Consider the following 27629-nt stretch of genomic DNA (forward strand, 5'->3'; position numbering starts at 1 on the left):
TAATGATTGTAGACGGTATATGCTCTTGATCAAGCATCAATATCTCCCTCAAATTTTAACTTGGTAAGCTAGTTAATATACGCACGTTGACGATTACTTTTATCCTCCTACATATTAAACTTTTGTGAACAATTCTTGATGTGGCTTGTGGATGAGTTATTAAGCTACCTTAAGATTGTATCATAGAATTTGCTCCATGTATGGTTGACCCTAACCCCCGCACACACACACATATATACACATAGTACTTTAAATTGTATGGTTTAACTTATCTTGACTTAATTAATTATTATTACAATTAGACAAAGTACATACTTGTATATATAAGTAGAAACAAATTAAGTTTTGCTACAGTGAAATAATACTCCTTAGTCCTTAAGCTTGAACCCAACAGCTCCCAAGGCTTGGGGCATGCATTAATGAATAATGGTGTTCCAAAGTTACAGCCTTAGCGGAATAACGATACCAAGAAGTATTATTGATATCAACTTGTCGTTATTGTCAATCATCAATTCATAATCCATGTTAAGGTTTACTAATTTTCCTTGTTTTTTTTTAAAAAAATTAAAAAATAAATAAAAGGAAAGACATCGTTAATGTATGTTGGAGCGCTGGGCCGTCGATACAATTGAAGCCTTTATTTAAATGGGAAATCCGTAAAAGGGTCTACATTTTGGGCTATGAATCCCAAAGGGGTTGGACTACTCAAGTTCTGGACCAATATTTGTTTGTTTTCATGGACATTTTGTAATTGGTTACATCTCCAAGTTTTGTTATGGAGTACAGTACACTAGCCACTAGGTGCATTGGTGTACAACTGATATGCGGCTCCATAAGATTCGATCAAATTGGATGTTTTAAGTACTCCGTAATATCTTAGCTACACAATTAACCGATCAGATTGTCAAGTTGCAATTAACCGATTGACAAAAGGTGCTACTCGTCTAACAGATCTTGATACCATCCTCACAGATGCTATTGAGCTGGGCTCTTCCTACACAAGTCTCCTATGGATGCACGTGAAGCGAGAAGGAAACGTAGTGGCTCACAATTTAGCTAAATACCTTCCTTTTGGAGTTGAACAAATCTGGGAAAGTTATATCCCTCGTGACATTGTTTACTATGTACTGATGGATTATCTTGCTATTAATGATTAATCTTTTGCTCCCTTTCCCAAAAAAAAAAAAAAAAAAAAAAAGTACTCATACTATCTTAGCTACACAATTTTGTTTAAGTCTATTATTATACGGAGTACTTTGCAGGGATGGCAACGGGTCGGACTCAGAGCGCATTATGCTAAATCCGACTCCGACCCTACAAGAAGTCGGAGGCTAAATTCCACTCCGACTTCAATATCCGACCTCCGACTTTGATTCTGATTCGACCCGACTTTGAGAAATTGGGCTATTTGGGCCTTACAACCCACACCAATGCCACCATGATCCACACAAAAAATCCACTATATGTCGGAGTCGAATAATCCGTCAAAATCGGACATTTGTCGGAGTCGGATTTTTTTCTTGGATTTTTTTACGATCTGACTCCGACTCTCCTCCGACTCGGAGTCGAACTCGGATTACTTTTTTCTCGGACTCGAAACATATTTTTTTACCTCGGATCGATCGGGACGGAGTAGGGTCGGATCCGGACTAGATTGCCTTCCCTAGTACTTTTATGTGGGTTGTTTAACAATTACAGTAGATTGACTAAGCCTCTTTAATGCACCCCATGACTCATTATAATAATTTAGCCACAAAAAAAAAAGAAAAAAAAAAAAACTGTCATTAAGATTTAAGATTATTAAATGTTTTGAAGGCTTTTAGATCAGAGTTGTAGGTATATATTTCTTGCCTTAGGAATCATATAAATCCCAAGATTCCGAACCTAACTAATTGGACCATGATCGAGATAGTTCTTATTCAAAAAATATACACTCTATATTAAATTTATCCAAATTTTATATTTGATTTGAGTTGCTTAATAATCTAATCTTCTGGATTCAACGAGTGGTAATGGAAAGTAATTGAATGACCACAAGCCAATGAAAAATGATATAGCTATATAAGTCGGCCTTGAAAAGTAATTGCATGTTATACGTACTAATTAAGTAATTAGCGCAACGACTAACCTAATCTTGTTCCAACTAACAACTGAATATCGTGATCAGATAAAGTTCGTTGTTTGTTTCTTCATTTATATTCGCTCCTAATTTATCCCCCCCCCCCCCCAATCAGTAATTAGTACGCGGTTTGCCTTTTAAGCATAGAATAATCATATTACTTTTATATCGTTTTGCAAAAGTAGTCAACATTAATCTGTTTACAAAGGTTTTGATATTATTTCCGAGTTAAAGTAACACTTGTTCACTCAAGTGCAGCATGATCACCCACACTATTTTGCTGGTTTCAAATTTAAGTTCACAATTTTTGGGATGTCATCGAGCATATTTTAAGAATTTGTTGACAATAATGCTTATATCATTGATTTTCTAAGTTCCATACTCCACAGCATGGTGGTATTATTAAAGACCTTTTGAGATATGACGTATTGACGTAAATTAAAACCAATTGGTTATTGGTGTATTGGTGATTAGGGCCGCACTTAGTAGAGAGAAACGCATGTATGTTCTATTCCCACAAGACGGGACTAAAATCTAACCATTCAGAATTGAGCCTCAAATTCAAATCAATTAGCCAAAAACTAAGGATGAACCAGATAAAAACACCAAAAAAAATTGATGTAAATTAAAGGCAGCTAAACTTCAAGGATTAGATAAAATTTGTGGGTTTCTTAAATTTTTAGTATCATCATTAAGAAACTAATAAAGCTAAGCTTATCACGAAAGTACGAGACTCTGACTCTAATAAACCATTGAACCAAGTGTATATAAGAATCGTATACTAATTATTAGAGCCATTGCTAGATTATAATAAATACAAGCTTAACTAAACTTGTACGAGTTGGAGTTTACAATAAAAGTTTAAAGTTTATTTAAGCAGACTAAATATCTGCTATTACGTACCAAATGAAAGTTCAAAGTTTACTTAAGCATACTAACATTTTATTTTCCTTGAATCATGCATTAATAATGACAATGGTAGGGACTATATATACGTACCAAATACCTCATTGTTGTATCTTTTAGAATAATATAGTCATAGGACTCTTAGGTAAAAGAAGCCTGGAGATTATGAGTACAAATTAAAAGCATTCAATTTTAGTTTTTAAAGAAATCAAAAGCATTAATTAAACACTTTTGAATTGGTCCCCTGAAGTGTTTGTCACACGTAAATTAAAGGTCCCATTTAATTATGTGCTTAAATTTAAGTAAATACTCCCTCCGTTTCATAATGATGTTCCTGTTTCGTAAATCGATGCAAATTTTGACCCAACTTTGACCGCAAATATCTTTAATCTCACACTAGCAAAAATTATAAAAGTTAGATATTAATAATCTACTCACTAAGACGAATCAAATTAGATCCCACATGACTATATTTATTCTTATAAATTAAGAGAAATTTAGAAGATTCTCTCTTTCTTAAAAAAGTCAAAAAGTCAAAACAAGAACATCATTGTGGAACGGAGGGAGTATAAACTTACTATTCTAGATTTGCAGCTTCAAGTAGGCCGAAGATTTTTTTGGGTTTTGTTTTTATTTGGTTTGGTGAAAAATAACATGTTGCTATCCATCAGTCAACATTATGAGCTTTCAGTTGGAAAGTTCAAAAAGAAACTTCATACATTTATCCACACATCTTAATCAATACATGTACGTACCATATATGCATAAATGCATAATTATTATGCGTGTGGGTTATTTCTTTTTTATTATTGTCTATCAATTAGCTACAGTTTATTTTATTTTCTACCTCTTGGTGTGGCAAGAGTTTGTTCAATCAAATTAGGTAGTAAAAATTCAATTTCACCTCTTTGATATGAATTGATTATTTCATCTTTCAAAAAAAAAAAAATGAATTGATTATTTCAAAATATTAAGCTAGTAAATTGTTACCCTGGTATTAACTATTAAGACCAAGGTGAGTCCAAATGTATGGTCAATTGGTCATAGTGAATGTTGGACCTTTCACATGTGCTTACTAGTTACTATCATATAACTTATTATTTAGTAAAAAGGTATGCTAGATATATTAAAGTTGACTTGACCCAAGAAAAAGATTTGGCCCATCGCACCATATTAGATCAACTTTTTTTTTTTAAAAAAATAGATATTAGATCAACTACGACTATTATTGTTTGGTAAGTAATTGTAGATTAAAATGGAGTAAGAGTTATAATGAATCAAAATAAAACATGCACAAAGTGTAGGGAAATAGAAAAAAAAAATATTAAACTCATCAAATGATTTTTATTTTATTTTTTATTTGCAATAAGAATTCAATTTAAATTGATGTAGGTTAGAAAATTCCTACCTCTTATAGACATTTTTTTTTTTTGAAATAAAATTGATTCATAAATAAAGTTATACGACTTCTACAAAGAGATTTAGATCTAATAAATACATAATAATTGAATCAAATAAAAACATTTTGTAAGCAAAGCTACGATCGTTGTTGTATCGTACATTCTTCATACCCTCTTTCATATTGCTGTGATTTACAGCTTTCATCGGCAAGGGGGTCTATCGATCTGTTGTAGCCATTCAGAAAATCTCCGTCTGATTCGCTAGATTGTAATTGGAATATTAACCTCTTTTTTGATCCCGCACAAAATTTTACCCATGAAACAACTCTATAGCAATCTATGAAATAAAAAAGCAAATCCTTCCTCAAAAGAGAGAAGAAAAATCCGGCCTTTTAAAGGAACTAAATCCTCCTAAAGAAGAAGAAAAACCCTGTCTTTCGAGGGTTTATATTGTAGACATTTATAATTAAGAAAACAAATATATATTGTAGATTTGTATGAATTAACCTGCATTGTATGCTTAATTAACTTTAAAAATAGTTAATTCTAAATAGGGTTTATATATATGGCCCAATAAGGTGTAAACATGACCTGAAAAATTAAGTCTAATCCATTTTAGTGAAAAAGGTTTAGCCGTTTAGATCAATGGAGCACAGCTTTAACAGAAAATGAATCTATCCGATATATTTAATATACAATACTATAAATTACCTCTATTCCCATAAGCCTATAATTATTCCATCTTTGTGAAATATCTATAAGGAGTAAAAGACCAACATAATATATACAAAATACTCTGTAATACTCCCTCTATTTTTAAATACTTGTTCCACTTTTTATTTTCGGCCGTTTTTAAATACTTGCTCAATTTTCTTATTTGGAAAATTTTAACAATACTTGTATTTAATTAATTTCTCTTACCTAGTGGACCTATCATAAATCATGTTTTATTAATTTCATACTCCCTTTTCCTCCAATTTTCTCCATTACTTTTGCTTTTTTACAATTTTTTATACTTCCACCTACCCCACTACGTCCATATTTTATTACTCCCTTCGTCCCATAATATAGTTCCGGTTTTTCTATTTTGGAGATCAAAATTGTTGTTCCTGTTTCTATTTTTGGATAGTATGTAAAGACTATTATACTCTCAATTTTTTTAACTTTATTCATGGTACATCCTAAATTACCCTTGAATTTTACACATTTCTTGTACTTTTTTTCTGCTTTCTCTTTTTAACTTTTGTCTATAATTGTATTTTTCAATTTTATTAATGTACTCCATTCACTTTTTCCTCCTATTTCGTAAACAAGAGCCATATTATGAAACGGAGGAAGTACTTTTTCCAATTTCTCCTATAACTCTACGCATGGGAAAATGGAGCAAGTATTTAGAAACGGAGGGAGAAATATTTAGTGAACGATCAACATACATAATATGTATAATACAATACGAAGTATACAACACATAATTATAATGATCAAAGAGATAAAAAATAATGGGATTTTGTTGAAGAGCATAAATGATGGTGGGTGTTTTGACCAATGAGCATGAAAGCAATAGTAGATGATAAACATAGCAAAACGAAATGAAATTAGAATTGACAAAAGTAGTAAAAGTCACAGGGCTAAATACTAGGAAAGTTGGGTCCACAAGGAGAGTCCAAAAGAAGTTAAAAGAGAGGATAAAAAGAGTAATTAGACAAAGTACATTAAGCCATCCATCCACGTGCCTTCGTTTTCCAATAACACTCCTCATTCTTCTCTCTATTTTTTCTGCCAACCTTAAAACCTAACTTCCTTCGACACCCTCTTCTCATACTCAACTTTCCTACAAATTCGAAATCATTTTCTTTTTCCAATTTCTTTCCTCTTTCTCGACATATTATTAATTTTTAAATAAAGGGTATTTTTTTACATTAATTCAGAATTAAGAATTACCCAAAGAACTGAAATCTTAGAACCCAGAAAATAGAAGTGGAAGAGGAAGGGGAAGAACAACAAGAAGAGACAGAAAGGAGTCAAGAATCAAAGCGGTGCCGGTTGATGCTAATTTGATATCTCATCCTTTGTCTCATCAAATTGGGTATTCTCCTAAGTCTTTCTTTATCAATTTCTGTGTTTTTTTTTTTTTTTTTTTTCTTTTTGGATTTTCTTGCTTACTAGTATTATTAATATTAGATATACCCTTTTGGCTGTTAGTTTTTGGTTCAATTCAGCTGGCAATTGTTGATTTACATACCCTGAGCTATTATTTTAATTAATTTGATAAAGTTTAAAATTTTAGCATTTAATTTAATTAATAAAATTCGCCATAAATTTTCTCATGTAGGTTAATTTGGGGAAAATTCCGGTGATTTGTGTAAATCTAGTGTAATAAAGATGACATTTGATCAGAACTCGATGTCAGCAGATCTAAGACCCTTAAATGTAGTTCGTGGTGTTGCCGATGAAACCCGCATTGCCCCATCACCTGTCACCACCTCAGGTAGGCCCTCTGACGGATTTTACCCAAACATGCCCCGAGTCGACGTCGCTAGTCCTCCTTCAATGCCGGTATTCTTCACTGATGGTTCTGGTGCTGGGATCCCAGGCATGGGGTTTGTAAATTCAGGTGGGCCGAATCTGGGCCCCGCTACCTGGTGGGCGCCGCGAATGCAGTCTCCCATGGGCCCACCACCTCCTAGTAGTAGTGCTAGCATTAGCTCATCAGGGTATGCCTACAACCCAAATTTGGGGGCCCGAGTTGGTGGGGGTAGGAGTGGGAGTGGGAGTGGTAGTGGAAATGTAACCCATAAGGGTCCTGATCAAGTGAATGTGGATGGAGCGGATGATTCTGTATCAGGGAAGAAAGTTAAATTCTTGTGTAGTTTTGGGGGGAAGATACTCCCTCGTCCTAGTGATGGAATGCTTAGATATGTTGGTGGCCAAACTCGGATTATTAGTGTTAGGAGGGATGTAACTTTTGGGGAGTTGGTTCAGAAGATGGCGGATACATGTGAGCAACCTGTGGTGATCAAGTATCAGCTCCCTGATGAAGATCTTGATGCCTTAGTTTCTGTTTCTTGCTCTGATGATCTTGATAATATGATGGAGGAGTTTGAGAAGTTGCAAGAGAGGTCTCCTGATGGGTCTGCCAAGCTAAGGGTGTTTTTGTTCTCTGCTTCAGAGCTTGATCCTTCTGGTGTGGTGCACCTGCAGGGGTTGCAAGATACTGGGCAGAGATATGTGGATGCCGTCAATGGAGTCGCAGAAGGTATTGTTGGTGGTATCACAAGGAAGGAAAGCATTGCAAGTGTAGCTTCAACTCAGAATTCTGATGTTAGTGGGTCAGAGGTCTTTGAGACAGCAATTGGTCACGATGTCAGTGGACCGCCATCTGCCAGCATGTTCTCTCCGCGAAGTGATTCTGCTGGTTCTTATGATAACACCCCTAGATTGGATGTTTCTGCCCCTTCCTTGATAGTTCCTCACTCAGCAACTTCACAGCCAGAGATTGAGGTGGAGAGAGTAGTTCCTGTACCTGCACATGGGCAACAACAGCCCCTGGGATATGATTTTCAGCAACCAGGCATGAATTTCCAACCTCACACTCCCCCCTATTTAGGTGGGTATATAGATCCTCGCCAAGATGCATTGAGTCGTGGTGCTTCACATGTGGTTTATGCAAATCCCCAAGTTATGGGTACTCCGAGACCCATACTCATTCATCCACAATATCGTGATTCCCCACATTTAATGAACCAACAGTTTGTACCTGGTGCAGTACAGATGACAATGGCTCCCACTAATTCCCATATGAGCATGAATCCCAATATTCGTCAGCCAATTGTACAGCCTTCACAGAGAGTTGTTGCCGAACCTAACTATAATAATGCATATCAAGCCCCGGTTGGTGGAGGTTACGGGTGGCCCCAAGTCCCTCCACAAGACCATGCAGCCTTCTCAAAGGGATGGGTGACGCATCAACAGGTAGTCCCTACAACAGCAGATTGCTATATGTGCCAAAAGGCACTGCCTCATGCACATTCTGATACTGTTGTACATGATCAGAACAATAGTCACACAACCAATGTTTCTGATACAAACCTGATTTATCAAAGCCTTCGTCTGGATGATCTTAATAGATTGCATGCAGCTGCACAGAATCAGGTATTGATGGGGTTAGTAAGTGATGCGCAGACTCCTTTCAGCGCCCCCGTGTCATGTCCTGAAGATGGTATCCTGCAGCATTTAGTGAGTCAACCTGTCAATGGTGACAATACTGCTCCCACTGGTGTTGCTTACCATGCTCCTGAACATTTTGTTCCTGAAACGACAGTAGACTATTCTGGAAAAGTTACGAGCTTGGCATTTAGGGATGATGCCATAAGGCCTGCTATCTCAAATGATCAAATTAGACCAATGGATCTCAGAAAAGAGAATCTCCAAGTGAAACCTGCTGATGTTCTTCCTAGTAATGAACAGGGCAAGTCCCATATTGATCAACTTCGGGAAGATGAATTTTCGGAGCAGGTGCCTTCTCACACATTAGTGAGAGAGCCATTGGCAAGTTCTTCCTTCATTAGACCTGCACTACTTCAGGAGGCAAGCCAGATGAACCAAAGTGAAATTTTGCCATCTTCCGTTTCTGAAGTTCAATATCAGTGTAATGAAATATCACCCAGTAGTGATCTGAGACCTGATGCTACAAGATATCCTGAGACTATTGCTTCAAACAGTAATATGCAGTCTTCAACATCCCCCCATAACTGGGGTGCCGTTGGGAATGATTCTGTGAACTCATTGTTTAGTAACCAAGACCCCTGGAATATGCGTCATGAGACTCAGTTCCCCCCTCCTAAACCTAGTAAAAGTGCTACAAAAAGAGAGACATCTACTGCTGATAATCGTCAAAATGGAGAATTGAGTGCAGATGCAAATTTTGTTGATGTTCAATCGACAACTGAACAAGTTCAATCAGGCAAAGGTTAGATATTTAGCCTACTTATCTAAGCCAATTTTGTGTCTATATTATTCATTTGTTGACCCTTAAGTGTTTATTGAAGGCTCAGCTGAAGAGCGGATCAAACAACAGCTGCAAGCGACAGCTGAAGGGGTTGCGGCTTCAGTTCTCCACTCATCTGTGCCATCAAATGTTGACTTTTCATCACAAGAAACAAGTTTTTCTGAAGTGAGCCATATGATTGAAGGTCAGACTAATAGTGATGCTGCTCTACAGACTAAGATGGAGGTGATTTATATGTAGAATTTTGTTACAGAAAGGATAAGGGTACAAATATTATTATTACCTTTTCTTTCCTGTTAACGTTTGTCCTACGTGTATGTGTTCCTTCCTTTTACAACAGGCCATGAATATTAAATCCGATAAGGCTAACTTTGGGTTTCCACTCTCAGATGGCCTTGGTCGTTTACAGGTGAATCATTTAGTAGTATATCATTGTTTATGGTGTTAATATTCCACTAGAAAACTTATCTTGCTGCTGATATGTCACAGATTATTAAGAATGGTGATCTTGAAGAATTGCGGGAACTTGGTTCTGGCACCTTTGGCACTGTTTATCACGGAAAATGGAGAGGAACTGATGTTGCTATTAAACGAATCAATGATAGGTGTTTTGCTGGAAAGCCTCCCGAACAAGAACGCATGGTTATAGGCTATTCATCACTCTTGTCATGTGTTACTATGTTCTTGTATTGTTCCATTTGCTTAATTTAATACCTTTTTTTTTCAGAGAGATGACTTTTGGAATGAAGCCATTAAACTAGCTGACTTGCACCATCCAAATGTGGTAGCTTTCTATGGTGTTGTGCTTGATGGTCCTGGTGAATCTGTGGCTACAGTTACTGAGTTCATGGTTAATGGTTCTCTTAGAACTGCTTTGCAGAAGAATGAAAAGTAAGTGTACTGACATTACTACTCTAAGCCTGTATTATTTGCTAATATTGTTGGGCATCTTGTGTTTCTTCCTCACACGCAATCCTCAGATCAACATATTGACACTATATTCATTTCAGAAACCTTGACAAGAGGAAGCGGCATTTGATTGCCATGGATGTAGCATTTGGAATGGAATATCTACACTCAAAAAATATAGTGCACTTTGACCTTAAGAGTGACAACTTGCTTGTCAATCTTCGAGATCCACATAGACCCATATGCAAGGTCAGTTGCTTATCGCTGAGTTCACGATGAGAAATTTGTTCTAGATTAGCATATTCTTGTTGATTGTACTATAAATCTATGATCAAGGTTGTAAAAGTAATTATGGGTCTTTGTTTGTGTCAATCTATGCTTTCTTCTTTCCTGGTGTTGGAGCTTGGAATTTGGGAAAATGTCAAGTGACAAAGCTCAAAAGTAAGAAACTAAGAATACATTCATGTTTGCTATATGGATTCTAATTTTTCCTTCCTTCAAACAAACTCTTTTCCTCTTTTCTTGCCTTCATCTCGTAATTCAGGTAATCAGGTTTGGGCCTTTGGGGGGATGGAGTGTGTGTGTGTATGAAAGAGCATATACCTTTTTTTTTTTTTAAAAAAAAAAATTCTATGCTTTTTATAGCTTGTATGTCTGTTGTAACTTGTTACTTTGTGCTATGGAACTTGACAAGCGGAAAGTATTATGAGCTCTGTGTCCAACATGGCCTATTAATATGCTCGTTATCAATTTACCATAGCACAGTTGCATTTCAAAGGTCGGTGTCAAACATATAATGTGCAAGTAGATTGAGAAATTTGCAGGTTTGAGAAATAATGATTAGAGCATGAGCCATTGAGCCCTATTATTTTAAGTTATCTAAGACTGCATGCAGAGGTCACTTGTACCTAATGATTTTTGTAAGTTATTTGTAAACAGTTGACTTTGGCATGTGAGATTCTATATTTCAAGTCCGAACCTGACTTCTTGAAATAATGCAAGGTTACTCTTTGGTTGACAATTGAGTTTATGCATAAGAGTAAGAAAGATTTGTGGATGCTGCTTCACAGTTGTGATTTTATAGTCTTTTATGCTTTCCTTATTAGTGATGTGACATCTTCTATTATTCTAATGACATTGCAATTCTGGAGTTCCTTGTAAAACTAGCAGGAAAGGGCTAATCTTAATTAGTAGTATCACACACAAAAACTGTATCAACATTCTTGTTTCTATTTCTAGATTTGCTTAGCGGTGCCTTTGTGATCTGCCATAGCTTCACAGTTCAGTGTACTATCCGTGGCTTGGAGCACTGAAAGCTATACTCCTCATCATGTTCCCCCCGCCCCGCTTCATAAGTTAAGGTCTAAATAATATTTTTTTGGTGGTGTATGGTTTACTATTGAAACATCCTTTTCCAACAAATGATTGGTTTACTATACCAAATTTGTCTTGCATGGTTCTCAGTGATAGGATTCTTCTAGTAAGTAATTTTTGAATTGATTATAGCTGACTTGACATCGTACGTCAAATAGAAAAAAAAAATGGAATATGTTAACTCATATGACTTTCTATTCTCTGTGTGTGTTTAGGGGGAAGGTGGGGGAGAGTAGAGTGTGGGGATCTTGGATGTTATGCAGTTTCTTTTCTTTTCTTTTTTTTTTCTTTTTTTTTTTTTTTTTTTTTGGTGGCTGGGTTGGTGGCGCCACTGAGCGCTCCATCATTGTGACTTACTCTGCTAACAATCTCTATAGGTAAAAAGTAAAGTTGCTACAGGGAACAGTTTACGCTGAAAAACAGTACATCTCTTGGGTTCTGTGTTCCTTTCTGTTATCTAAGTACTTAAGAGCTATAGCTGTACCATAACATTGCCTCGTTGGCATGCCTTGTTTAATTGTTTTTTTTTTTTTTTCTACTGGAGGACAAAAGGTTTTACTGGACAGTACGGAAAATTTGATGTATCGCATGCTGTATGCTGAACTAGAATGAGATTTTGATTTAGCACTATGAAGTAATATGACTCCCTCTTTGATTGCAGGTCGGGGATTTAGGTCTATCCAAAGTGAAATGTCAAACATTAATATCAGGGGGAGTACGAGGTACCCTTCCTTGGATGGCACCTGAGCTGCTGAGTGGCAGCAGCAGTCTGGTCTCTGAGAAGGTTGTCATTTTTCTATAACCAAATGATTTTAATTAATTTCTGGCAGCTGTAATCTAGTGCTAAATTTTAAGATTTGTCATATGTCTAGGTTGACGTGTTCTCTTTTGGTATTGTTTTGTGGGAGCTTCTTACTGGAGAAGAGCCATATGCTGACCTGCACTATGGGGCTATTATTGGTAATTCTTAAAAATCTTTTCTCTGTGAGTTATGTTGCATGGTTTCGTAGGTTTTTTTTTTTTTTTTTTGGAGGGGGGATGCTCACTCTTTCTGTCAGGATGACAATAACTTGCAGGAGAAACATGACAAAAAATGATGTTGAGTGACTGAATTACTTATTTGCTTATGGTAGATGATAGTAGAACTAATGAGGTCCAAGCCTTTTCGGTTGGCCTCCCGTAGTGTTGCAAATTTTTCTTGTGTGTTAATATCGTTATATAGAGGACCCTCGTGAAGGGTACTAAACTTTGTGACAGCCGTAGATTCTTTTCCCTTGTGAAAATTTATATCTGGAAAGGGTTTTGGGTTTGAATAATGTAGGTATTTCTGACTCCATTTTGTTTTGTAACATGAAATTAGGAGGAATTGTGAGCAACACCTTGAGGCCACCAGTCCCAGTGAATTGTGACCCAGATTGGAGATCACTGATGGAAAGATGCTGGGCTGCAGACCCATCACAGAGGCCGAACTTCACTGAAATTGCTAATGAGTTGCGCTGTATGGCTGCCAAGATTCCAGCAAAGGGGCAAACGCCAGTTACAACTACAAGAACAAACACCTAGTTGGTTTTTATCTTTTTGGTTGTCATTTAGCTGATGCATGGTTGGATTATGTATATTGGTCTCCGGAAACATGTCATTATGGTCTTATGGATATGGTCCATGTGGATACCCCCCACCCCACCAAAAAAAAAAAAAAAAAAAAAGAAAAGAAAAAGAAAAAGGAGAAGAAAATAGAATTGTTGAATAGGCATTGATTTACTACATTTTCTTTCTTTTCTTTTTTTTTTTTTTTTTTTTTTTTTGGTGGATAGCACACATAGCCTCATTTTTGGGGGGTTTGAAGGTATCTGACTCCATGTTTTTTTGCAACGTGAAAAGGGATATGTGATCAAGTGTAAGGCTCATAATGCAAGAAAGAAAAAGACTGATTCTGTATTACGGCAGGTTAATAGGTTATACCCGGTGGCCCTCGTGGAAATCCGTGTGGATACAGTAGCAGCCCTGAGGGATAAAAACACCCAGACAGCACCGGGAATAGAAGGTTGTATTAAATTCTGATTCAAATAGTTATCATTTTCGGAGAAATTATGTCCGAGTTTGCTTTCAAAATTACGAGTTATAAAATTTAATAGTAGCACGTGAACCACAAGTCAAAGTCAGCATCCCTTTGAAAAAATGAAAACCCTCCCGCGTTCGCCATTTTAGACTTGAAGTTGCCATTTTCTTTGATGCTTCCTCTCCCTTCTTTCTTTCCTTCTCCGCTTAATCATATAAAAAGTTAACTTCTCCATTCATCCTACCTCAATATTCCCTCTTATTTTCTTCCCTCTGATCCTTTTATGGCTACACCTCAAGAAAATGCTTTCTTGATGCAGGCTGGTGAGCTCGAGTCAGAGGAACAAGGATGTGGTTGCTTTCGAAGTTTTGGGGTGTTCACGAGCCAAACACATGTAACAAACAGCGGTGATCGACTGCATCTGCTGCCGGAAAGGCGGGAAGAGGGGGAGTCATGGATGATGAGACAGGTAAAGAAGTTAAGAGAGGTGTCAGAGTTGGTTGCGGGACCCAAGTGGAAGAATTTCCTTAGGAAAATTGGTGGCTACTTTAATAATAAGAAGAGGAATGATTTTCAATACAACTCTTTCGATTATACTCTTAATTTCGATAATGGCAATTACGACGATGATAAAGATGGCAACCTTGGTTTCTCATCTAGGTTTGCTCCCCCGGTTGCTCTTCATGACAAGCCTAGATCATCTACTTAATTGACTTCTGTGAATGATGTATATGCTCAAAATTAATTTGATTCGGGGATTTGCCTGTTTAATTGACTTCTATCAATGTTTGAAATTTATGCCTATTACATACTAAGTCATTGTTTTCTAATCCAATCAGTTTTGCACAAAAGCAATTATGATTCTCGTATAGTCTAAGAAATGAATCAAATGATTGAAGGCGATGAGATAGTACCCATAAGAATTGATTCCCATAACTGCCCTTGTCAATTTTGCAAAATGTTGACTTGAGTTGGTAAGCAAATAAGCAATGAGCAAAATATCCAAAACTGTACACTAGATATTTGACATGATCAACCTACAGGTTTACTACTAATTATTTAGAATAGCTTGTCAATTAAGCTAATTAATCTGCAGTACGTACTTCCACCAATATTACCCCAACACCTTTAAACCGGAACAGGGTTAATTAATATTACCCCAACACCTTTAAACCGGTACTACAAAAGAGTGAATCTATAACTTACTCATAAAGACAGGCAACATTTGAACTCTAATATTTTCATGACTGAAATTTTAAATACCACTTATTTATTTGAAAGTTGATTTACACTGTAACTGTAATGAATGGCAAAGAAACCATATATAGGTAGCTCAATGTATTCACATGTTTGTATAAACTATGCCTTCCTCTCACCAACATTACAGTCCAATAAAATAGTATTGAAATCGGCTCAAGTAAAGGGAAGTGAGATTATGGGAGGGAAGGAGTGAGTGAAGGTTTAGTAACTTTGACTTCACCACAATCGCTGATATATATAGACTTAAGAGGACGATTCCAAAAAGTTCGAGCAATTTGGGCTCTTTCGTCTCCAAGAAATCCTGCCAAGTCATTCAATTGCCTTATCCTTTCAGCCGGTTTGTATGTTGGTGCAGATGATATTGCTCTCACTATATCCATCCCTGCTTCCAAATTTTCCACCATTAAACTACATGCAATCTTGTTTTTATGCTATCATACATAATGTCCGTCTAGGAGAGAAGGCTAAGGATGGGAACATCGACCACTCATGTTGAGCGGGAAGGTAAGAGGATTATATATTTTCCCGATCATTGGTTTTATTGATGCAAAATAAGATCATCTCCTACAACTACTACTAGTCTACTACATACATAATTACATAGGCAATCATAAAACTTGAAAGAAAAATATTTGGGATACTCATTCACCTGTATATAGGCATATATACTAATACTATTTATCTTCTCAAAGGTAATGAAAGGTCAGACAATTCGTTCCTATACAAATTATGGAACACGGTAAGGTTTATACCTTCATATATAGAAACTAGATTTGATCCAAATTTGAACCATGCAATACTTATTCCCTTGTTCATTTTACTTTCCCAAACGCGTTGATACTCTATATGGTCGTCTATTTTAATTACTAAATAATCATATAAAGACAACATGTTAGGCTTTATGCTTCCTAGAAACTATTACCCGTAGAATGATACTTGTGCATTTCCATTTATTAGCTAGCTTTAAGTAAACAAAATAAAAATCAGTTATAGTAAAACGTACCTTCAAGGACACTCCCGAAGACGATGTTCCTACCATCTAGCTCTGGACATGGGCCAGGTCCAGTAGTAATCAAGAATTCCACATTGTGATAATTTGGGTCTAGTTTAATATCATCTTCATCATCATTCTCAGACAAGCACAAGGAAAGAACACCGGGCCTCGAATGCTCCAACATAAAAGCCCGAGAGTCAACTGTCTCCGTATTCCGGACTAGACCAGAAGAAGGTGGCACCACCTCTCCTTTATCTTTCCTCCCTTGCCGACCTGCCACTAAGAATTGGCCCGGGAGGATCTTATGAACCAATGTATTCTTGTACCCCATAGGCCCAACGCACATGGCCTTGAAATTGGAGACCGTGATGGGAACAATTTTCCCATAGAGGCCCAATACAACACGGCCCATGAGCTCAGAATCGGCGCATAGAGGTTCATCTTGGGTCTGGCCTTGAGTTGGGTTTCGAAAGTAGTTTGGACAAACACTAAAGTCTAAGAAGACCCGGTCAGTAATGGTGGTGTCTAGTGGAGGAGCATTGGCAGCCGAGGAGGGTGGTGTAGGAAGAGAGAGGGCGGTAGAGAGGAGGAGGATGGAGCGGCGAGTGGTTTGAGCATCGCGGTATGGGGTTGGGGTTGGGGTTGGGATTGGACTTGGGCTAGTAGTGTTATGTTGGTGATGAGGAGATGACAAAGAAGAGGAAATGGTATTAGTAGTAGTAGTAGTAAGATTCCTATGTTGTTGATGTTGGGGAGGCAATACATGAGGAAGAAATCTTGCAGAATAGAAACTGATGAACATTGTTCGTTGTATTAGCTTTACATTTGTGTATTGGAGTGGGGGAGAGAAAGGGAAAGATTGGTGATTGGAGCTCTAAGCTTCTGCTAGCCTTTCACTTAAGATAAGTAGGGCCTTTTTCTATTTGGATTTTGGATCAAACTAGTGTACCAAAAATGCCTCCCCCTTTTCTACCACTTTACTATTTCCCTTTGCTTTTTTCTCTTTTTCTTTGGTCCTTCCTAAAGAATCTAGAAATATGAAGGAAAAAAAAAAAAAAAAAAAAAAAAAAAGTGGTGACCGGATTTATAATGGCCAGATCTGACCGGTCTCATTCAAAAAGATTTTACAAGTTGGAGCTAACACTAAAAAATCGATATAATCTTTTTAAACATATAAAATAGAATGAAAGTCTTTATTGCTAAAATTGACGATATCAATTAAGATTTTAGTTTAATATAATAGGTTAATTGACCGTATAACCAAAAGGCAAGAATATGATGTAGATGAATCATTTTGCAGGTTACACGTTATAAGATTTATAGCTACATATTGTTGTAATCAAAATTGATATCTTAATTGTTGAAGCTAAGAAACATGCATCCATATATATTTGTGCATATATAGTTTAGCAATTGAACAATCTATTATTCTATAGATCAGAGAAGTGGTTAATGTTGCTGTAGCCCCACATGTATCATCATATAATCTGTGGGAGTAAACAAAAACTAACATGATTAAGAAATTAAAGTCAAAAGAAATGAATTTGTTAATTAATTAGAATGTGATTATAGAAAAATCATACAATAATCTCTTGGAGACTAACCCCCGTGCTGCACATGGACAAGAGGAAGCAGTAGTAGATGGGAGCTAGAGCTATATTAATCATTTATTATTTAATTGTTTTGGTACAATCACTATTTATTTATTTAAATGTAAAGTATATATATTACTGGTAGTTGTATATAACTATATAAGTTCCGCAACTGAAAAACAATTATTAACTCATAGAGTCATGGCAAACTGGAATTTGTTGCTACTCATCATCATTTCTATACTTGTAGTCATACCATCATCATCATCAGCAGCCAATAATATTGTTGTTGATGATGATACAATCATCGATGCCTTTATCCAATGCCTAGGGAAACAATCCCGTCCTTTAAATTACCCTATCTCCGATGTTATATACACCCCAACTAACTCCTCCTTCCAGGAACTCCTCGACAACCATATTTACAACCTTCGATATCAACAATCAACCACTCGCAAGCCCTCGCTCATTCTAGCTCCTAAGAGCGAGCTCAATGTGCCTGCTGTGGTCACTTGCGCTCGAGCCAATGGTCTTAAGATCAAGACTAGGAGCGGGGGCCATGACTTCGAGGGAATCTCTTACACGGCCCCCTTTCCTTTCATCTTACTCGATTTGTTCAACCTCAACAAGGTAGAGATTGACATCAATGATGAAACAGCATGGGTTCAATCAGGGGCCACTTTAGGCCAGATTTACTATCGTATTGCGGAGAAGAGCCCTGTCCATGCCTTCCCTGCAGGAGTGTGCCCCACCGTCGGTGCAGGGGGACACTTTAGTGGGGGAGGATATGGGGCCTTGATGAGAAAGTATGGCTTGTCTGTCGACAACATTGTCGATGCTCGTGTTGTGGATGCCAATGGAAAGATTCTCGATAGGGAAGCAATGGGCGAGGACTTCTTCTGGGCCATTCGCGGTGGTGGAGGCTCTAGTTTCGGGGTCATCTTGGCTTGGAAGCTTCGTCTTGTTCGTGTACCTCCTACCGTCACTGTCTTCAATGTCGACAAAGATGTCAATACTCCAGGTACGTGCTATAATATAGGGAGCAATTCGTACATGTTTGATACTACATTGTTATTGTTATTACTCGTAGGCAACTTATGCTAGAAGTTGTTGAATTAGTACTCTCTCTTATAATCGCAATGTAAATTTCGTATTTGCATTATTTTAGGAAGTCTGTCATTGATTTTAATTAAGTGAACTATATATACCAAAACTTTGAGATTTGTTTTATTTTAATTTAATATATACTTGAAATATACATTTATTTGACAAGTTTAATATCCCAACAGGAGTAAATCACATGTTATACAAATGGCAAAACATAGCTCACAAGCTCCCCAAAGATCTACTGATAAGGGCAGAATCAAGCGTGTATCCAACAACGACATCGGGTAACCTTTCAATAAAAGCGTCCTTCATCTCGATGTTTCTTGGAGATAGAGAGAGCCTCCTTCAGATCATGGACAAAAGCTTCCCTGAGCTGGGAATAACGCGAGAGGATTGCAAGGAGATGACATGGATTGATTCCGCAATGTTTTGGCATCACATTCCTCAAGGTACCCCACGCGAAATCTTACTAAACTACGACATAAAACATCCATTTTATCGTAAGATCAAGGGGGACTTGATCAAGAAGCCAATCCCTGAAGCAGCTCTACCCAAAATGTGGGAAAAGATCATGCAAACGGGCGTCGTGTATATGGAGTGGACTCCTTTTGGAGGAAGGATGGATGAGATCGACGAATCTGCAGTCCCTTTTGCTCATCGAAAGGGGAACTCGTTTATGATCTTCTATGACTTGTTATGGGTTGAGGATGGCATGGATGAATTTTACTTGAACAAGGCTAACGACTTGTATGAATTTATGGGACAGTTTGCGTCTGATTCTCCAAGAGAAGCTGTCCTTAATTATGTGGATTTGGATATTGGATCTTCTTGGGAGAAATACTTCAAAGGTAATTTTCCCAAGTTGGTGATGGTAAAAACTAGGGTTGATCCTACTAATTTTTTCTCCCATGAGCAAAGTATCCCAACACTCTATATGTTGTTGGATAATACGGACTTTAAAAAAGGTTACAACGGTCTTTTACGTTTGCCTATGTAATAATTATTTTGATCTATCTTATAAATTTACTATTCTCCCAATTCTTAATGTAATAATACAATCATTTGGTAATTGGTATTATTTTATATACCTATGTAATATGGCACTTGGTATTAGCTTATACTCGTATAAAACTACGCTATATATTTAACCATAATATGTTTGACTTAACAGAATAATGTATTCAAAAATCTAGAAAAAATTATACGATTGACCCTGATTCTATAATGGCTTGATTTCATTCATAGTATCATTGGGCAATATTAGCACATGAATAGTTATTTTTATATTCCAATATCACTAAAACCAAAATGGGGGGTTGCACATGATAGATCACAAGGCACTAACACATGAGCTGATGAGCATGTCTTGCGGATATTTAACGTAAGTGCGGCCCATGTTCTGATGTTCGACTAACTTATAAGAATAAATCTCGTGGAAGTTTATACTTTTCAATGCATGTCTATAGATACGACATGTAGACGTATATATTTTTTGTTGATTGATTACACTTATTTTTGGATTCTAAGTCCATACTCTATAGTATATTACTTCATACAAACATTAAGTTAATCTTTAGAGTGTATAATTAGCTTAAATTGTTGGAAATATCTAATATCGAGAGTGAGATGTTAAGCTTGGCATTCTTATGGAGAGGTCAATAGAACATTGGACTACTAGCAAATGAAGAAGTAGCCCAATCAATCAAAGAAGAGCTTATTCTTCAAATCCCACCCTTGGAATTATGCTTAATCCTTTTGTCAAGAGATTGTTACATACACCTAGGTTCACAGTACACTCATGAGCATTTTGTTTTCATGAGGATTGTTTTTCATTTAATTATCAAATGCAGAGCAAAAACTAATTTTGGATTCGTTGGGTTCACGGTACACTTGGGTCGTGTGTACAAAATATTTCAGACATCGTAGGAATACAAATAGCTTCTATTTAGTTTTCATGTTTCTTTTTTTAATTTTCTTGTTTAGTTCTTTTTTATTTTCGTTGAGGTCATGCCTCCCTGAGCATCCAAAGAAATACTCCATCCGTTTTATAATGTTAGTCCCATTTAGAATCTTTTAACTCTTAAAAATTAGAGGGAATCTTCTAAATTTCTCTCTATATATAATAACAAATATAGTCATTTGAGATATAGTTTTATTCTTCTCGATGAGTACTTTATTAATATCTAATTTTTATAATTTTTTCTTGTGTGAGATTAAAGATATTTACAATAAAAAAATTTGCATCGATATACATAAATGGGACTAACTTATGAAATGGAGGGAGTATTAAAATTCAATCAATTATTATTTACTCTTTACATCCTTATCTCAATTGAAACGAAAGTTGATATATTAGGGGACGTTTGTTACGAGTATATATCTTTTATTGTTTACGGTTGTTAGTTTTTTAAATCAACATAATTAGTATGTGTATAACTAATTTTTTTAAATAAATACTTTCATTTTAATATCACTATATATTTGTAAATGGACTAAATGTGAATGCATAGATTTAAGTCAAATTAATATTTCATTATCAAAGCAAATTACTCTTGATATTGAATTGCACGATTGCAACTAATTAAAGTTGCAGGAACTTCATTTCCAAGCTAGCAAATAACGAAGTATATGATTGATTATCAGATCCTTCATACAGATTATTTTTCTTTTCCCACTAATAAACCACTCGAAAAAAAAAAAAAGCCCTTAAAAAAACAAATACAGTGCATAAAGAGTGTTATAGGAGTTGTAAAACTTGTAATATTCAAAATAATTGACATAATCAATCATGCATACCACAAAAATTAGCAATTTCATGCTATAATTAAGGCAAAAGCATGGGTCCCATTGCTATAATTTGCCCCGTTAACTAACGCTGTCACTGTATTACAGATCTCATCGGATTTTACACCTCATAATTCAAAATATACCCCCAAAATTTATAATTATATTTTTAAATCGATCATTAGCACAACAAACATACTATTATGTAATTAATCATAAGATCAAATGACCAATAATAATAAAAAAAATAAAAAAAAAATTAAAAAAAAAATAAAAATAAAAAATTAGAGTCAAAACTCGAAAGTTGTTAATTAGGATTAGTAGAGAAGAATGTTGATGATGAACAAGTGCGTGGAAGAGGAGGAGGGATACCCTTATCAACGGCAGGGGAGGATGAAGGGGAGGGATTCGCTGAAGCGGATGCAGAGTACAAAGCTAAGGACCCTTCACTCCATGACCGTTTGATTGGGTAGGAGACTTTGGGTGGCTTATGATGGTGACACTTGGCACCTCCTCCTGATAAACCGTGAAGAGCGCAGGTACAGTTCTTATGGTAAGGTCGACGATCGATCTCTAAGTGGGAACCGCTAATGGATCCTTCAAATACTCCGCGGAATAATAGCCCTTCATCGCTGCCTACTCCGCTTCCCGCCATTGATTTGATATGATCTGATCTGACCTGACCAGACCAAACAAAATAAAGGTTGTTTTTGGATGTACGAGTATTTTTGGTTGAGGTGGTTGGGAAGGAAACAAATAAGATTTCTTTTCCTCTCCGGGAAAGTTGGGAAACTTGCGGGATCATACTAGTCTTATAGACGGGAAAAAGGTGTTGCTATAACAAAACAAACTCTAAGCACATGAGGAGGGTAAAAGACCACATTACCCACAATCTAAGGCGGAATTAATTTACAGGCCTTTGACTACATAGATGATTATAATTAATTCAGTCATTTTTAATCCGACTGAGCTAATCTGTGAAAATTATTATCGTACGGTCTCGCTTGAGCTAAAAGGAGTTTTTTAAAATTCTCGTTCGAGTATAACTCATTACAATTTTAATTGGCTTGTTTGAGTTTGTTCAAAAAAGTGTCATTTGCCTTTGAAAACCGAGTTCGAGCTTCAACAAGACAAGATAAAGCTAGATTAAATAATATAATATTAATAAATTTGATGACATTACGTTTGTTTTAAAAATTATATTTCTTGATAAAGTTATACTGGGATTATTATTTTGAGTTTGAACAAGTTATAAATGGAACAATGACAAACTTTTAATTGAACTTAAGAGAAAAATTGTTCACGGATATATTAACAAGGCGAACATATATAAATTGTTCGAACTTGAGTCATTTACTTAATGAGGTTTAGATTTTTGTTCAAACTTGTTAGTGAGAACTCTATATAATAAGAGAAAAAAAAAAAAAAAAAAAAAAAAAAAAAAAAAAAAAACAAAACGGATGTGCACAATATTTCCTTTATCTTTCTTCCATGCAATTTCTCTAACGCTCTAGGAGATATTAACTTTTTTGGATTGCTTTTTTACGAGTTTATTTAATAGTATCTTCATTAACTATAGACAAAATTGGCTTCTTTCAAGTGCTAATCGACTAATCGTCTTGAATAGTAAAAAGGAAGAGAATCAATATTCCATCTTCATAAGTTTTTTTTAATATCACATCAAAAATGTGATTAATTACATTAAACAGGAACACTTTGGAGAATTGCTTTTACCTCGCGTGAAAGGAAGCTTCTTATGATATTCATTTAGTGGAAATTGATTAAAGTCCTATAGAAGAATCATTAATTTGGATTTTGTTGAAACAAAAAAAATAAAACTTTTCTAGAAAGATGTGGACTATTAATCTCTTACATATTTAAAGATAGATTAGATACATTTTTGTGTTAGTGAAGCTTTTTCCAATTGAAGTAACGTTAGTGAATAAATTATATATTATAGTAATTTGTAAAGGAGCTACATTTGCTTATAGAATCAGATTTGTGCTTGTTTAATTCTATGCATACTCTATTTGCATTTTTCTTGTGCCTTCTAATTTCGTAACCACTGCAGCACCCGTAGCGTGCAATTGGGGAAAATGAAGATGCAAAAAAGGTATATGGGAAGAAATTAATCAAGAAGAGCTAGCTACTTTAATTTAGTGCTTTGCAATCATGGTATGGTTCAAGCTACGTAGCTTTCGCTGATGTACTTGTACCACGGAGGCGGAGTATTGTTCTTTTCTATACTTGTTGCCTTGTTGGTGCAATAGGGCAGGGTCAAATTAAAAACCCGAAAACTTTGAGCTTTGATTTTTTGTGCCAAACTCAAGGGTTACTTTGATTAGCGGAAGTGACAGGACTGGTTATGATGATTTCATAGTGGAAGTGGATGGGTCCTGGGATAAAAAGACCGCAAAAGCAGGGGTTGGATGGGCAGTGGTAGGGAATGACTCGGCTAACTTGATGGATGAAGGAGGTCTTAGTGGAGCAGCTTCATCAGTACCACAGTGTGAAGCATGGGCATGCCTGGAAGCAATGAAATGGACAAGAGCACAGGGGGAAAATGGTATTCTTTTGCTTTCTGACTCCATCTCCCTACTTAATAACTTACGGGATAACTTGTGTAAGGATGTTAAGATTACGTGGTTGGTTAGGGAGATTAAGGAAATAGGGGCAACATTCCGAAGATGTGCAATCTTAAAGGTCCCGAGAGAACAAGTGAAGAGGGCAGACGACATAGCTAAGAAATGCCGTCTTACCTTGTCTAGTTTATATTAGTTTTTAGCTCCTTTGCTTTTGTCAAAAAAAAAAAAAAAAAAAAAAAAAAAAAAGATTAGCAATACGAAAGGGAGGGAGGGGGGAATCATAATACCATATTAATAACCCTATAAATTTTTTATTTTTTGTTATTTTTACAAAATTGAACTAATCAATTAATTTACATGGGTCAAAGCTAAAATTTGTTGGTTTCACTACTAAAATTCGGTCAAATTGCGACCGCCTTTGACGGTCGTTGAAAATAGCAAAAACGGTCGCTGAAAATAATTGCGACCGTCAACGGTTTAATATGGTGGTCGCTATTCATCTGGTCGCAAAATTCCATTATTACGACCGATTGACGGTCGCAGATTTTTTGCGACCATTTTTATCCATTTCAAAGACCGTGTAGACAATGATCGCAAATAATAATAATTGCGACTGGTTCAATCAGCGTTCGCAAATCTTCATATTAGCGATTGTCATAAGCGGTCGCTAAAATTGTGGAAAAAAAAAACCAATAATAATCGCACCCAATTCCTGTACTTCACAACCAGCCCCACCACCAATGCCCACCCTAAAACACCACCAGCCACCCAGAATACACCGCCCAGCCACCTTGAAAACACCAGGCCACTCCATAAATCTCACCCAGCCAATCCCGTAACTCCAACAGCCACCCCATAAATCTCACCCAGCAAAAAAATAAAAAAAAAACAACTGAAAATAAACGAATCTCAGCAACAATCAAACAAAATCAATAACAACTACAAAAACGAATAAAAAATCAAACAATAGCAAATCGAAAATCAAACAAAACCCAAAGAAACTAACTAAATAAAAAATTCAAACAAGGAAATTAAATCCAGAAAATCAAACCCATAAAAATCAAGCAAAAAAAAATTATACTAGAAAAAGAATTCGAACAAGGAAATTCAAACAAGAAAATCAAACCCATAAAAATTAACCAAAAACAAATTCGAACAAGGAAATTCAAACTGTTGCAACTAAAAAAAAAAAAAAAAAAAAAAAAAAAAACGGAGGAAGTATAAGGCAAATAATTAAGTAATAGGGAGTTACGGTGATGAGCAAATGAGATTACCTTAACGTATGTAAGTTACTTAAATGAGAAAAATGGGTTACTTTCTTAAAAAAAGTGGAACTATTCTTTCATTTTTTTAAAACAAAGGAATACGGGTTACTTGAATGAACAAATATGGTTACTTATTTCTAAATTACTTGATTTCACTCGTATAATGAATTTGAGTCACTTTTATGAACTACATGGGTTATTCTTATGAAAAAAATGAGGTTAATCATACATATAAATAAAGATTACCCTTATAAATAAATGTGGTCGCACCGTGTAGCTAGCTACATACAAGACATACCCAAAAAAAAATTGATGTATCTAATTTGATACACTCATTTTTAGAAAGTTATGCATTTTAAAAAACAAAAGAAGTATATTTGAAACTTATTTTATAATCAATCAATCAATAATTCAGTAACTTAATACTAAAACAGACACCGAGAGTGACACTTGTCACATCCTGTGCTATTTTTTCCCCCAGCTCCAAAACACCCTTTTTTTTGTGTATTATTTGATACAACTATAATAATATCATACTAAATCTTTTATATTATCTTTATGACAAAAATATTCCTTTTTATTTGGTGTTCATAATTCTTTTATATACATTTACCTAACATATTATTTCAACTCCTTTTTAGTTATCTATAAACAGAGTAATATTAGATTTTGTCCAAAAAAAGTAATATTTCATAATAAAATTGATTTATATTATTGATAGTAAAGATTACTTTAAAGAATCACTTTTATTTGTTAGACATAATTATTTTTTTAAGAAAAAAATTAGACTTAGGGCTTGTTCCGATTTACTGAACTGAGTTGAACCGAATTGAATGAAGCTAAACTAAACTGAGCTGAAACAAATTGTTTATGAGATAAGGAAATTAAGAACTAAACTAAACTGAACTGAATTGAAATTAAGCTGAAAAAAACAGACCCTTATCGTGCCGTGGCACGGGCCTAAGCTAGTGTCACAGTAAAATTAAACGTTTGGAGTAAAAAATGTGTAATATCTTCGATGTTGATCATTTTGAGTTTAGCACTATTTATGTAAGATTATCATTTTCACTAAACTTAACCGACAAAATATAATTAAGAGACAGCATTTTCTAGAAATGTCTCGAGCTCTCAACCACCTAGCTCCATACAACTTGAGTATATATAATTAATGTTGATATTTTTATCATTTGATGCCAGGTTTTTATATTGTACTATATGAGTTTCTCCGTTTTTTTGGTTGGAACGCCGTGCATAAAACGTTAGGAAAGATGACGCATGAAAATATAATGAAATTCATCGGTAAAGATGGTACATCATTCATTAAGACAGGTATTAGTTCATGTATCAAGGAAGTGAAATCAGAAAATGCTTTAGCAGTGAAAAGAATGACTAATGTAACAATTCAATTAAAAACTAAAATCATGAACATATATATTTTTATTTACATGTTAACAACTACAAAGAATGAATAGATGAAAGAGAAAGGAGATTACAACTAACGGTATTCCAGGCAGTAGTAGTAGGTACATACATAAGATATAGGACCCCTTCTAAAAGAAAAACCTGAAGACAACCAAAGTCGGCTAACTAAAAAAATAAAATAAAAATTATTACTGATGAAAGATCTGAGAGGAGGAAGAAGAGGAAGAGAGAGAAAGGCTGGCAAGATTATTGTAAGAAGAAGAATTAGACAAAGAAGAAGAAGACAGGGCCAAGCTTCCTTCGCTCCAGGTTCGTCGAATAGGGTAAGTGACATTCGGGAGTGAACAAGAGTGAGAACAAGCAGCTCGACCTCGAGAACGATGCAGAGCGCAGCTGCAGTTACGGTGATAGGGGCGCCGTTGGATCTCACTGTTGCCGGAGATGCTGCCGTCGAATACACAGTGCTGCAGGAACATCCCTTGATCTGAGGCTGCCATTTTGTTTTTTGTTTTTTTTTTTTGGGGGGGAAGAGAAATATTTGACTAAATCAATTATTGTACTGTTGTTAACAATATAAAAGGGAAGGTGGCCTTAGGCGTTTTATAGAGAAACATAAAGGGAGTTGGGACTTGGGAGGTTGCGAGAAATTATAGCTGTCGTACTACCGGAACACGCCTTTTCTTTTTTCTTTTTTCTAATCTGCTTTTTTCGTTTCTTTCTTTAGCTTTTTTGGGTTCGTTCGGTTTAAACACGGAGTATATTACTTCATGTCTCTATTTACATTTGTTTAACATCTTTTCATTTCTAAATGATTTAAATTAAGGTTATGTTCCATTTCACCTTAA

The 27629-nt window shown here is 35.7% G+C and overlaps 3 protein-coding genes and 1 pseudogene across 3 annotated transcripts; 3 read left to right on the forward strand and 1 right to left on the reverse strand.

Annotated features, from left to right (window-relative positions):
- Window positions 1-6942: 6942 nt before the first annotated feature.
- On the forward strand, window positions 6943-14550 carry LOC145579658 (RAF-like serine/threonine-protein kinase 20). Its single transcript, XM_081636895.1, has 10 exons — window positions 6943-9394; window positions 9474-9658; window positions 9774-9842; window positions 9923-10075; window positions 10161-10324; window positions 10444-10591; window positions 12378-12500; window positions 12589-12676; window positions 13077-13760; window positions 14095-14550. Exons 1-9 carry the CDS (start codon window positions 6943-6945, stop codon window positions 13277-13279), a joined length of 3585 nt encoding a protein of 1194 aa, XP_081493021.1. The 3' UTR covers window positions 13280-13760; window positions 14095-14550.
- Window positions 14059-14484, forward strand: LOC145579659 (uncharacterized). Its single transcript, XM_081636896.1, has one exon. It carries the CDS (start codon window positions 14059-14061, stop codon window positions 14482-14484), a length of 426 nt encoding a protein of 141 aa, XP_081493022.1.
- Window positions 14551-15013: 463 nt separating the features above from the next.
- On the reverse strand, window positions 15014-16982 carry LOC145579741 (peptidyl-prolyl cis-trans isomerase CYP28, chloroplastic-like). Its single transcript, XM_081636982.1, has 2 exons — window positions 16039-16982; window positions 15014-15417 (listed from the first exon to the last, which is right to left on the reverse strand). Exons 1-2 carry the CDS (start codon window positions 16829-16831, stop codon window positions 15209-15211), a joined length of 1002 nt encoding a protein of 333 aa, XP_081493108.1. The 5' UTR covers window positions 16832-16982; the 3' UTR covers window positions 15014-15208.
- Window positions 16983-17822: 840 nt separating this feature from the next.
- On the forward strand, window positions 17823-19754 carry LOC145579660 (berberine bridge enzyme-like 10 pseudogene; annotated as a pseudogene).
- The last annotated feature ends 7875 nt before the right edge of the window (window positions 19755-27629 follow it).

This window comes from Chenopodium album, chromosome 14, assembly GCF_948465745.1.
Source record: "Chenopodium album chromosome 14, dcCheAlbu1.1, whole genome shotgun sequence".
In the NCBI taxonomy this organism is placed as follows: domain Eukaryota; kingdom Viridiplantae; phylum Streptophyta; class Magnoliopsida; order Caryophyllales; family Amaranthaceae; genus Chenopodium; species Chenopodium album.

Bases quoted from the DNA above. Each gene is read 5' to 3' on its own strand.
- LOC145579659 (XM_081636896.1), top strand. From the start codon at position 14,059: ATGGCTACACCTCAAGAAAATGCTTTCTTGATGCAGGCTGGTGAGCTC.
- LOC145579741 (XM_081636982.1), bottom strand. From the start codon at position 16,831: ATGTTCATCAGTTTCTATTCTGCAAGATTTCTTCCTCATGTATTGCCT. The intron at 15,418-16,038 runs GTACGTTTTACT...ATTTGGAAGCAG, and splicing joins CTTCGGGAGTGTCCTTGAAG to GGATGGATATAGTGAGAGCA.
- LOC145579658 (XM_081636895.1), top strand. From the start codon at position 6,943: ATGCCCCGAGTCGACGTCGCTAGTCCTCCTTCAATGCCGGTATTCTTC. The intron at 10,076-10,160 runs GTTATAGGCTAT...TTTTTTTTTCAG, and splicing joins CTCCCGAACAAGAACGCATG to AGAGATGACTTTTGGAATGA. The intron at 12,501-12,588 runs GTTGTCATTTTT...TCATATGTCTAG, and splicing joins GCAGTCTGGTCTCTGAGAAG to GTTGACGTGTTCTCTTTTGG.